The following is a 13,350-nucleotide window of genomic DNA, read 5'->3' on the forward strand; positions in this document are numbered from 1 at the left end:
AGAGAATTCTTGACAGAACATTTTTGTTTTCCTTTAAGTGAAAGGCAGTAAAACAGATTTACTCTCTTAGGTAGTTTATTGGACTACATTACATGTTTATGAGTTTAAGAGAAAGGTCTTATTGCATTTGAAATTAATCTCTGTATTAAGAAAAATACTAAATAAAAGTCTGTATCTGTGGATAATATAACATTAGCAATTTAATAATATAACATTAGCAATTAGTAAATGCTTAGTTTTGTGTTCTGCCCAAAGGCTGCTGCCGTGAGCAGATTTTGAAATTATTTTTTTTTTTAATTTGCAGGCCTGGACACTTCAAATAGAAATGGGCCACAAATCTTTCCAAAAGAAAAAATTTTAGCAGAAGGCTCTAATATCACTCTTTGCTGCATAGGAGGGAAAGGTCAAACCATTAAGGAATTCTCTGTATACCCAACTGTTTATGTTAACAACACAGTCAACCACACAAACAGTCAAGTCAGATTTCTCCCAGTGAATAATCTGTCGCATGACAAAGGGTCTAACATTCATGTCTACTGTTATGATGAGGATAACCGGTCACATGAAGCAGCTTTCTTTGTGGGTAGTAAGTGAATACATTGTTACAGTTTTATTTTCCTCTTTTTATTAACTCAAGAATGACTGTATTATAAATGGATGGGGAAAAAACCTTGCTGTAAGTTGTCATGCTCTTGTCATGTCTGGCTGAACTCCATTTGAATTGAGATCTGTAAATTTATATAAAGGAAGCAGGAAATAATAGCATTAAATTAATCAACCCTATGACAGGTGGTTGATTCATAAATATACCCACCTGTTTAGGAGTTCAGCTTCATTGTGTGTGTGTGTGGTAAAAACTCAGCACAGTCTCCTTTTCAAAGGCCAATAGTAATTTTTAAAGATAGAAAAGAATACAGTTTGAATAAATTAATGAATGAATATTAAAGAAAGATAATGGAGTATAAAAGTGTTTGATTGCTGTTGACTCTTGGTGTTATCCTGACTATCTGTGCCGAGCGGCCATTGAATAAGTGTAATTTCGGTAATAACACCTACAGTAAACCAGACTTCATACTTAAAAGTTATTACTAGGTTGTTAATGTATTAAAAAATGTTGATGAGTTTTGCCTTGACTGCCGTGATGTTGTTGTTTTTTTGGTTATTTCATCTGACAAGAACCACCTGATACACCTAAAGATTTTTCCTGCCAAACTCAAGACATGAAAAGAGTAACATGTACTTGGAGAGAAGAAGAGACCTATCTCTATGGAACAAATTCACCACAATACACCTTGTCTGAAACGTAAGTTATATTAACTCTGATCTGTGCTGTACCAGTCACCTTCTTTCCTTCTTTCCCTTATAATCTGTGGATTTGTGTGTGTAATTAGGTCCTTGCCTTTTTCCACCTCACTTACCACTTACTTAACAAAGCTTGAGCAGTGCAGAACTGCTCTGAATCAGACTAACTATTACAAAGTTGGCAGTCCTTTAGATCAAGTTCTGCCTGATAAAGCTTATTCTAACCATTCTTTTGAGTTAATATGTTTGGATGTTGTTCAGTACATATGAAGACACCCTGAAATCAGGATGTAACTTAAAAGTATAACATAATTATGGGGTAGCACATACAATAAACAGATAACTAGGATCTGATCAGGTGGTAGGCTGGGTATTAGTGTGCTCATGATACATTGGTACTAATGCTGACTCAAACTTAGCACTGTGCCTGATTAACCTCCCTAGTTATTTTCCTTTAGGATTTTAGAGCTTTACATGTTGATCTTATCCTTCTTGAGTCCTTGAGCCACTGACAATCCTACTTCAAATGTCCTTCTTGTGTCTATAATTTCTGTAGTTTCAGCTGGCTTGTTTATTTTAAAAAAAATATCTGCAGACTTTCTCAAAGGTCTTAGCAGTCTGAGTCATGGCTACAGAGCTGTGGTATATCAGACTTGGCCCTTACATGAGGAGAGGGGCTTTCCAGCAAGGCCTGCAGAGAAAGGGAAACTCACAGAACAGGACAGGTCATAATCAAAACAAACTTTCAACAGAAGATCTCAGCAGAAAGCAGGACAGCATTGCACATACCTTCCTGTTCTTGCATTACTCCCTTCCATTAAGATACTTTAATGCTGATTTAAAAATGAAAAGTTAGAAGATGCGCTTCAAGATGGTTGAAATTACAACTTCATTTAAAAGCTTGGTGGTAAACATGTAAATTATTTAAGTCTTCGCAAATAAGTCTCTGATTTAGATTATCCATAAGGAGATTTCTAAAAGCAATGTAGCTGTATCTTAAAAAGACAAACCTGGATTTCAAAGGAAACTTTATTTTAAGAGTATTTGTATTCATCATACATCAAGCTAAGGGAAAGAAGTGGGTGGCTTCTTATATAAGGCCCCTTAGCCTTATTTTTTATGATGCTGTGTTCTAGTTGGACATCAGAAGCTTCCAAGATCTATGCTGATTGTATATTATGGACAACATCTTTCTCTCTTTGCCCTGCCTCCTACCTCTCACTTTCTTTGATAGGTCATCCCAGAAGAAAGTTCTGTGCAAAGGAAGTTGTTTTAAGCAGTGCTCATGCTCTTGGGATATAGGCCAGCAGTGGATTTGGAATGTCACAGTGACTCTGGAAAACCCGCTGGGAAAGAAAACTGCCGCAGATGTTTTTGATGTGAATCACAGAAGTAAGAGGGCTTTTTTCCTATGCCTTTGTTTAGGGCTTCCTGTTGCTCCTTCTGAGCTTGATACTTCTATGTCCCGGTTTAAAGTATGAAAGTCCTTGATTTTTATCTTCACAGTTTAATTACTTATCTGTCCCTGTGCTATAGTTACCTGCTCTCTCTACAGTTTCGCCTTTGGAAAATTGTACTAACAGTACAGCTTTACTCCAAAGGTCAGATATGGTTATTGGAATGATCGCTTAATGTTTTGCAGTCTGCTGCTTTGCTGAAGCTGGTTAATGGAAGATAAAGCAAAATGAAACAAGGATATAAAATGGGGAGTTTAAGCAAAATGTATGTGTAGGTTACTTGGGAATTGGTATGGTATGACGTGTAAGAGCTATTGCTGGGAAAGAAGTGATGGTGCTAACCTGCTCTTGTTCCTAATATGGGACAGTACCACCACTGTGCTACTGTAAGGGAGGAAGAGCAGTTCAGGTTATTCTCTGAGAAGTATCTAATGGCTGTGGTTCCTTTTTCCCTGGTAGTTGTGTCCTTTATCTTAGTGTGCCCTAGGACCCATGAGATCCTTCCTACACTTGCCTCAAAATAACTGGGTATTTCTTCAGTCTCCAGCAGTATTTTCAGTTCTCCTTAAGTCCTCTTCAAGGAGAACTGTTCACTGGTCCGGTGGCTGCCTTACCTGTTTGAAGAAGCAGGCAGCATCATGTGCTTTGTGCAGGATGCAAGCTGACAGGGCAATAGCCTAGGATGCTGTTGGTGTAACTGCTGTACCCTGGCACTGTTTCCTTCCCCAAAGGCATTGCTGACAGTTTTGCAAGCCACACTTTTTAATATGAAGGAACTTAGGTGAAATCTCTAAATTTGTCCCAGAGAAGCATGACAATTCTAAAATTTGATTATCTGATTGTTTGGCAGTGGAAGAAACAGGTCAAGAAATAGAGAAGTAAACTGACAGATTGTAGGGAGATGACACAATGTCATAAACACAGTTTTCATGGGAAGTCAGGCTAGAATAGTTTACATTCAATGTGATAAGTATATTAAAATTAATATACTTAACACATTGAACGTGATAAGTATATTAAAATTTATTACAATATTGTTTTTCCAGTCCTAGTGATAGTTGCAAGTTAAAGAAATTATGTATGTGTGATGAGTTTTAAGTAGTGATTCCTGTAAAATCCCTTCATGTTTTCTCTGATCCTGCAGATATTTACATTAGAATTTTCCCTACTTAAAGGAAAATGTAAATCCATTGCTTCCAATTCTGCATGTGGTAGTTTGGACCTTCTATATCAAATGCAAACTCTTTTCAGTATGAAAGTTCTCAAATTATATTTCGTGGAGTAGTGTAATTCAATCATTAATTTGTGAAGTTTTAGGTTAAATGGCCAAGGGTGTAAGCATACCCCTCACCTGCATTGCCATGCCCTCTCATTGCATTGCTTTCCTCACTATTATATTGATAATATTGGGTGAGTTTGAGATTTATTTCACTTGCTGAATACTCTTACACAGCAGTAAAAGATCTCAGAAATCTTTTGAGAGAAGTAGCATTGGCACTGTTTACCAGAGCGTAACTACTAACAGTAGTCAGTGTTAGAATTGTGAATAAAACTTCATTCAAAGAGGTCCAGTTCTGGGGTGTAGAAATATGTCAAATGTTACCATGTTATATGAGGAGCTTCTGCCAGGCCCTGAAGTAGAGGATTTTAATGGTTTGTAATAAATGTCTCTTTTCCTTTTGTCCATGATGTTTTAAAACATTTCTAAGTCATGAGGGGATATTTAAAATTTGTGTAACATTTGCTTACATTTACATTCTGAAATGAAGTTTTATATGTGTTTCTTCTAGATTGGAAGAAAAATCTGTATTTTTTATTTGCTTTTACTACTCAGCTAAAATACCTTAATATACTATTGCATGTATTTTATGCTTTGCAAGAGCTAACTCAGATTTTTCCATTGGCAGTGTATCCCACTGCACCTTTCCAGGTTTGGGAAGATTGCACAGATACAGAAATGACATTACAGTGGAATTATGAAAACAATGGAATTGAACTCTTTTGTCAGACTGAAGTGGTTCAACCTGATGGCAAAGTAGAACTGGTATGAAATCTGAATTTCCTAAACAAAAACATAGTGAGAATCTTTCTGATGTGATTAAAAAATAATTCCCCAGCAATACAAATACACTGTAAGTCTTGTGATTGTGTTGATGTGTCTGCTTTCTGGATTTGTTTGCTTCCTAAGCTCTACGCTGATTATGCAGTCCGTGTGGGCTGCCACTGTTTGCTCTAATTCACACTCCAAGCACTGCCTGTACCCTGGCAGAAGTACACGGTGTGACTGGTCTGACTATGTGGCTCAGTGCTCTGCCAAATGGGTTCTGAGATTTGTTGAAGATAGTGAAAACACTGAAGGGCCTAATAATTGTAAAGTTGTATAATATATTATATATATATATTAGCTACTGATAATCTTGATTTGTTTTTGTTGCTCATGCTATTTCACACTCACCAGAGCAGTGTTGAAGGTTTCTTTTGTATCAGTGCAAGCTTTTTCTGTGTGGTATTGACTGTAGTTGATGGTAGAGAGTTTCATTTCTAGTGATGGAATCCCAGAACAGTTTTGTTTCCCTTCCTCTTCAATCTCCTTGAAGATTATTTGACTGGATTCCTTATCTTTTTCCACCTCTTCCACAAATGGTGAGCTTGATGGACTCTTTGCCCATTTACTGTCACCTCTCTGTAGCTCTTAGAAGGCAGCTTGCCTCTAACACATTAAAAAGGCACAGTGCAGATCACAGTCAAGCTGTGTTCTGTCTTGATCGTAGCTTAAGATTGTAGCTGTCAGATCAAGTCACCACTGCAGCTGCCCTTTGCAGGAGACAGTTTTGAGGAGAGGCTTAAAAGCATCTGGCTTTTTGACTTTTACCAGAATTCACTCTGTCTCTTAGGAGAGAGTGAGGTAAAGGCTGGGAAAAAAAACATGGAGAGAGAAGGTGGCTGTAGATTGCTCTGCAATAGATCTGGAAAAACTTTTATATGAGGTAATAGCCCAAGACTCTATGAGGCCAAGATTTCAGTAAATTCCCTCCTGGATGTAAAAGTGCTCATGTGGTGGGTTCTGAGTGACTCAGTTACACAGAGGTGGCTTCCTGCCCTCTTTTAGAATCTCCCACTGTTTTGATCTTATGCATTATTTGCTTTTTTTTGATAGTTTTTCCATGACTGTCTTTCCCAAGTGACGCTTAACCGGCTCTTGCAGCATCTAGAGGAAGAGCAATTTTCTCAGAGAAGAGCACCTTGCTGTGGAAGCTGTTCTGAGCTGTGCCTGTTGTGTCTTTGTTCTGCAGCACAACAGCTCCGTGGCGGACTCGCGGCGCGTCACGGTGCGTGGGCTGCAGCCGTACACGGAGTACACGGCCAGGGTGCGCTGCGGGGCAGCCAGGCACTTCTGGAGGTGGAGTGAGTGGAGCCAGCCCCTGACCACCAGAACAAAGGAAGGAAGTATGTCCATGCAATGCTGAGAAGCAAAATTTGAAGGATGTTCCTTGCTTGCCACCTGTCTTTGCTGTTTGTTGTTACTCTTCCATTGTGTGGCTAAAGCAGAGGCCTGTTGCATGCATAAAAGACACAATGCTAAGCAAACTCCAAGAAGATGACTTTTTAAGTAATTTTCAGTGTGTGAATTTTCAGTCTCAGACATTTCCTGCAGTGCAGCCAGTGGGAAATCCAGTTAACTGGGAAGATGGACAGAGTTACAGCGCCATTTCAGGCCTGGAGGAATGGTGCAGAGGTGGAAACAAGATTCTGGTGACTGCAAACAAAGTATTTCTAGGGAAATCAAGCAGACATTGATTCAGAAAAAGGAACAAAGGGAAAATTATGTTAAAGGATAATGTTTGGGCAAGACCTGGGAGTGATGGGAAAGGAGGTTTTGTGAGTGGAATTTCTTCAAATGGGAGGAAGCAGTTAAACTGCCTATCTTTTCCACACCCAGAGCATTCTCATTTTATTGTTTTGCTGTATTTGTTGTAGCTCCATCAGGGAAACTGGACATATGGAGAGAAATTACACCAGTTTTTGGGGGACGAAATGTGACCTTGTTCTGGAAGGTGAGACATCCCTACAGAAATAAAAACAAAGCCCTTCATAAAGGGGTTGAAAATTTCTCCCATGATTTGTGTGCAGCTGATAGCAATTCAGTATGAACATTTCTTTTACAAATCTAAAACAGATTGCATACAAAATATCTCAGAACATATGTAGCTATTATGGTATGCTGTCCTGGAATTTCAGACATACAGTTCTGTTTTTCTAAGTATTAGAACAGGACAGATCCCATAACCAAGGCTTCTATGTTTCCATTTTGACCAGTATGAATGTATCGAAGCAAGTGTTTATATTCTTACAGAAGTAACACATCCTGTTATTTAAAATTCTGAATGATCCTCTCATATTTTTCAGCAAAATTTACTAAGTTATTGTTCTCTTCCTCCATAACTTTTTTTCTCAGGAAACACCAAGTTTTCAAGCAAATGGAAAAATAATTTCATATGAAGTAACCTGGGAAAAAATAGAAGATGGCTCCCAGCCTGAAAGAATATCCATTTCTTCAGTCTACAATAGCACAAGGCTTTTCATTGATAACCATTCCTACAGAATCAGTATCATGGCAAATAACAGTGTTAATTTTTCACTTCCTTCAGTATTGATCATCTCTAGAGCTACAGATAACAGTAGGAGTATGTTCAGTTATATTGCTAGAGTTTTGTTTCTGCTTGTTTTGGGTGAAGACATAATTTATCATCTTGGGCAGCAAATTAACCTTATCTCGTAACTCACGCCACTGCTGTATGAAAATTACAACTGTATTTTTTCCTACAGGGTGGCAGCTGTATGTTTATTAAGTTTAAGTGCAGAGAGTGTCTCCAAAGAGCAAAACACATTTAGCCTAAAACTAGGGCCTCAGACCTGCAGTGGGTGCCTTGATGGTGCTGCCAGTGCCAGTGTGATTATCCTCTTGTGACTTTGTCACTCTAGGTTTCTGCAGCTGATGGTTTTTGTGAATAGGTAATAACAATTGCTGGAAGGTCTCAGAGCTGTCAGCTTTCAGCATGTGAAAGACCCCATATGTCATTTAGTGAAGGAATGCAACTCTTTTAATGTTGTTTTCAACTGTAGTATAGGAACTGTATTGATCTTCATTTATGAGTCTGAAGTGTCTTGCTTAATAATAAGAGATTCTATTTTGTTCATTCCTAGGCACTGAAGAGCTTAAGGAAGGACAGGTTAATGGTACAGATGATGGCATTTTCATCTCCTGGGAGCCCAGAAGTATATATGACAGTTACATTATTGATTGGTGTAACTTCCCCAGGTTGCAGCCTTGTGATTTGCAGTGGAAGAGATTTGGACCTAACACTTCCAGTGCTGTGATCAGCTCAGGTGAAAGCCAAACAAATACTCTTTCTGACTGTACAGCAGTCCTTCAAGTTGTGGACATTAATTGAATTTAGGAAACAAGTAATTTTTTAAATATTTTGAATATTGAATTCTGTGCTGTGCAGGTGTAATTCTTCAAAGGCATGTAACATCATGTTTTTCCTACCAAAATAATTAGACACCACAAATTTACCAGAACCATTAAGCCTTGAAAGGCATAATATATTAGAAAAGTCAACACAGTATTTTAGACAAAACCTCTTCTGAGTGGTTTATAGCACATCTTGAAGGAGGATGGTAAGGTTAATGAAGAATTTAAAATAATTTAGCAAGAGAGATGCAGAAAGGAGCTCTATCCTATCTGTAACATGGTTGAGAAATTTAGACAATTTAAACTCGTGGTGTGGTGAGAGGTTTGGTGCTGTCAGTGTGCCACAAATTATGTGTCTCAGCACCAGTCCTTGCTTAGGATCAGTTGCATGTTTTTTATCCTGTTTGTGGCCAGTATACCTAAATCCTTTATGTCTCTGTCAAAGTTGTTCTCTTATGCTTCCACAGCTGCAAGAATTTAGCTTTCCTGGTGTCTCTCAGGCTGAGAGTTCTTTGGCATGAAACTAGTTTGAACAAAATTTGATTGAACACACAAAAATTTGCAATATTTGGAACTGCAGCTCAATTCCCACAAATGTGTGGAAACCTGCACGTAATGATGGGGTCTGTGGTAACAGATGGGAAGAATATTGTCAAATTCTTCAGTGGTTTGCACTTGCTTAATGTGAATGGGAGTGGATGTCAGTGAGGATAATAAGGAATCCTGATACTTGGATATGTGTCTGCATCAAATATTCCAAAACACAACCTTTGCCTTTTCCAGAAACGGAAATGAAATTGTTTTTCTTTTTGGTGCATTTGGAGTTTATTGTTCAGTCACCTTGAATACTGTATGGGAAAAAATTATATAAACTTTTCTCCCAATTCTCTTTTTCAGAAAGAGACAGAATAAATGTGTTTAATTCACATAATGCACACCAAGAATTGGTTTGCCCTCTGTCTCCTTCAGTTTCTTTAATAGCACAATAGCACTCAGAGAAGGTGTCTAATAGGTTATTGACCTTGGTAGGAAGCAATTAAAGAAAAGTAACATTGAAAGACAAACCGTAGCCTGTTTTTGTTCAACTGTTTTCTAGCTGCTTTTGTCCCGGGGGTGAGATACAAATTCCACATCTATGGATCTGTTGCTAATAGAGCCTCCTTACTGGAAAAGAAGATTGGTTATCTCAGGGAGCTGCGTAAGTTGGCAACTTGTGTGGGGTTTGTGCATTTGCTAAATTGATCTGTCACAAATAGAATAATTGCCTCCTCCTACAGGTAGATAAAATTGGAGTTTTTGTGTTCTTTCTGTATCTTTAGTGAGACATTTAAATGTTCTATGTCAATGTACAGGCCCTACTTGGAGGGTATTTGGCTAGTGCAGTGACCAGGTAGAGCCCATGTTTTTTAGGAGAGCTAAACAAAGCTGTGATTATCAGTTATTGCTTCATATATTAGGTGGATGCATGAAGGCTCTGTGAAGCTGACATTTTTGCTGAGAACTTTTGGCTTTGTTCAGCTTTTAAATACAAGAAAGATATAAACACCATATGGGAGTATGGAGTTTTGAGATGATAAGAGAAAACAGTCTTGAAAAATAATTGCAAATTTAACTCAGATTTCCTTTCTTCCAGCTCCTTGTCTTGACCCTATTGTGAGAAAAGTTGACTTGACTTACGATTCAGTAACACTATCTTGGGACTCTTATCTCACAAATGAGTCAGAGCCTGGTTTTGTAAGAGGCTACCATATTTATGTGTCACCTGTACAAGGGAACTGCAATTTGAAAGGATCAAAAAAGCACATTCTTTCAGGTAACTGAGCTCTCTGCTACAGAAGGTTGTGCCACTGATAAGGTGGAAGACTTGTTGGTATTGCAGCATCTTAGAAAGTTCACCTTAGGCAGTCTGGCTGCCTCATTCAGCCATCTCTGTATTTCAACACCTGTTGCTTTTGGTTCCTCTCGTGCTTGAGGTGCTCGTAGGCAAAAGTGATTCCTGGCTTTATAGTGATTTACAGCCCACATCCTGTTGTCCATGACTCATTTTTAGCTCCAGAAAAGACTTTGGTACTATAGGAGGAGTTCTGCCTCTTTTAATGTGAGTTCTGAATGAATGTTGCAAAACATCTATTTTTGGTCTACTTGGATAGAAGTCATAGGCATGTTAGTCTTGTTAGGATTTGGGGTATTTTAGAAGCACATGGGATACAATTTATTTCCTTCAGAATTGGAGCACTTTATAAATTTCCCATGTAAGTTCTTTTTTAGTGAAAGTATTTGTGTGTGTACTCTACAGTGGAGTTCCTTTAGCAGAACTGAGCTGTGAGGTGGCACAAAGCCACACATTTATCTCAGACTTTTCTGTTCTACATGCAAAACTGCTCCAGATGACTTTGCTTTACTATAATTTTCAGATGCTTCCAACACATTAGAAAAATCTTTTTTCCCATGCCTCTTCTTCTGCTTGGGTCATGTCCTGTGTTCTGCTGATTAGACTAGTGCCAGGATGAAAAGTACAGTTTGAACTGAGGGAGGCTTATGTAGAAATTCTTGTCAGAACTGAACTAACCATATGAGTACCATAATTCTATAAGTAATCCCAGTTACACTTTAAAAAGTTTAAATCAAAGATTTTCTGCTTCACTGCTTCTGTTAGCAGACAAGGGGTGTGACTGAAAAATAGCAGAAATAAGCTAACCCATTTCTCCCTGGGGTTTGGGAGTTGCACAGTAGAGAGGCAAAAGAGCTCTTTTTCAGGCAGAGGTTTCTTGCTTTTGATTATCTTCAAATAAATTGATATGAGCTTCAGGGCTAAAGGATTCTGGTAAAAAAAAGAAATGGCAAAACTCAAATCATTCTGGTACAATGCTCAAGGAAAAAGAAATTAAAATAAACAAGGTTCTTTGACAACAAGGTGTTAAATGTCTGCCAGAGGAGGGCAATGGTGTGGCCAGTCCAGTTAGAAGGGATGTGAGTCCAGCCCAGTGGCAGTGAGTCAGGATGCATCATCCTTCCTGGAAGAAAGTGTGCAAATTACAAAGAAGGCAGATTGCAAATGTTTTGTTATTTCAGTTAACTGATTTTGTAATATTTTGTGGCCAGCTTATTGCAACCTTTCAGTACCTAACAGGGGGCTTATAAAAAAAGATGGAGAGAGACTTCTTACCAGGGCCTGTACTGATAGGAGAAGTGGTAATGGTTTTAACCTGAAAGAGTGTAGGTTTAGATTAGCTGTTGGGAGAAGATTTGCTGTGAGGGTAGTGAAGCTCTGGAAGAGGTTGCCCAGAGAAGCTGTGGATGTCTGGAAGTGTTCAAGGTCAGGCTGGATGGGGCTGAGTAACCTGGTCTAGTGGAAGGTGTCCCTGCCCATGGAAGGGGAGCTGGAACTAGGTGATGGGTAGTGTCCTTTCTAACCCAGAACATTCTGTGATCCAGTGATTCTATCTGATCTGTTTTCTTTTAGATGAATCAGAGCTATGTAAATACACAATTGAAAACCCAGAAGAAAAGAGATACACTGTGAAACACCTGATGCCAAACACAAAATACAAAATAGTGGTTAAAGCATTTACAGGTGGAGGAGAGACTCCCATTGTTAACTTCAGATACATAGATACACCATATAACTGTGAGTACTGGCTGTGAATAATATCCCCTAGCAGAAGGATGGGATGATTTAAAGTGGTATAATAATCTTCCTTTCTTAAGGGAAAACATTTAATTTGATGCAACATTCACTTAAGAAAGAATCCAACTGAGAAATTATACAAGCATACCAACGTGGCATTTTGATACTTCTAAGTAGAAAGGATTTTTTCTAATCTTTAGAATAAGCCTAATTTACATGTTTATTTAAGTCTTATATGCTTTTGGGAAATAGCTCAATATACGCACATTTGCATGCCTAGTGTGTCCTGTTTGTAAGAACTCATTGAAGAATTAGATTTAGATTTAACTCGTTTTCTAGAAAAAACCTACAGACTTGTGTGCAAACAGGTAATTCCTGTATGGACTCTTGAACTTCTAATGTTGATTCTTACTCTCATCAGTCTTTAAAACTGTTGCCAAGTTCACTGCTTTATAAATCAGTACAGAAGGGTTGTTGGCATGGGCACAGTAGTTTGCTAACTGGGTAGATTTGATCACCAAACAGAAGAGGAAATCACTTGCCCATAACTTTTTCCCTTAAAAATACCAGGCAGCATGGCTGTGAAACTTAGGATCCAAACTAGAGATGCCTGGTTTTGAAAAACTTGCTGGGGTTGGAGATGAAGGGGAAGGGATGGGAAAGGGGGAAGCATTGGCTTATGCAAGGAGACTCCATGTTTTAGGCTAACTACTACAGTGTCTGACCATCATGGCACCCTCACAGGTACAGTTCTGCTTCTAACACACGTTCTAGCTCTCATCAGCCAGCCAGACATTGGTACAGCCAAGCAGAGAATAGAAACAAAGGCTTAATTAATCCTAAAGAGATACAAGGAGAATGTAACATGTCCATTCCCTCCTGTGGCTTGTGGTAGGGGTACACAAACTCTCTGGTGTAGGGCCCGAGGGCACTGGACAAGGCAGAGGGAGAGCAGGCAATAACTAGTGCACCCCTCAGCCCACCTACAGCCTCAGCTGTTTGTGAGCAGCATAGCCCAAGGCTCTCTTCCAGCTAGAAGGAAATACTGAGATCCCTGTATCAGCATAAATCCTAGGAAACTTCAGCACTTTTGTAGTGTTTTTCTTGCTATAGTCAGTCCAAAATGGAAGTACAGATGTTGTTCATGTCACACAGTAAAAATCTGTCTGCTCTGCAGGTCTGAGAGAAAACCTGAAACAATATTTAGGTGAGGTTATCATTGCGTTACTTTTGAAAATTACTCTTAACAGCTAAGGTGCCAATATGAGGGCAAAAAAAAAAAAAAGCAATCTAGTTATAATTCCATTCTGATAAAGGGAATCAAGGTCTAAAGGCTTACAGACATATCCCAGAACTTCCAGCCAAGCTACCATGGACCACACAATTTTACTGCTGAGTTAGTGGTAGGCATCCCACACAGACTTGATGTTATTTGTGCCCCAGAAACTCAAGCTATATTGACTTTAACATGTGAGATGTTAAACCCA

The 13,350-nt window shown here is 38.7% G+C and overlaps 1 protein-coding gene across 4 annotated transcripts in view; it reads left to right on the plus strand.

Moving 5' to 3' along the window:
* The window catches only part of LOC135291142 (oncostatin-M-specific receptor subunit beta-like), a 31,905-nt gene that overhangs the window by 13,818 nt on the left and 4,737 nt on the right, over nt 1–13,350 (plus strand). For 3 of the 4 annotated variants that reach the window (XM_064405140.1, XM_064405138.1, XM_064405139.1), the window contains 11 exons: nt 305–586; nt 1,177–1,303; nt 2,537–2,694; nt 4,667–4,803; nt 6,053–6,206; nt 6,738–6,814; nt 7,216–7,444; nt 7,965–8,147; nt 9,332–9,433; nt 9,869–10,048; nt 11,699–11,863. In XM_064405140.1, coding sequence (XP_064261210.1) covers nt 305–586; nt 1,177–1,303; nt 2,537–2,694; nt 4,667–4,803; nt 6,053–6,206; nt 6,738–6,814; nt 7,216–7,444; nt 7,965–8,147; nt 9,332–9,433; nt 9,869–10,048; nt 11,699–11,863 — 1,794 coding nt within the window. The remainder of the gene's footprint in view (nt 1–304; nt 587–1,176; nt 1,304–2,536; nt 2,695–4,666; nt 4,804–6,052; nt 6,207–6,737; nt 6,815–7,215; nt 7,445–7,964; nt 8,148–9,331; nt 9,434–9,868; nt 10,049–11,698; nt 11,864–13,350) is intronic. The other variant, XM_064405141.1, reaches the window with a different exon arrangement.

This window comes from Passer domesticus, chromosome Z (genome assembly GCF_036417665.1).
Source record: "Passer domesticus isolate bPasDom1 chromosome Z, bPasDom1.hap1, whole genome shotgun sequence".
In the NCBI taxonomy this organism is placed as follows: Eukaryota; Metazoa; Chordata; class Aves; order Passeriformes; family Passeridae; genus Passer; species Passer domesticus.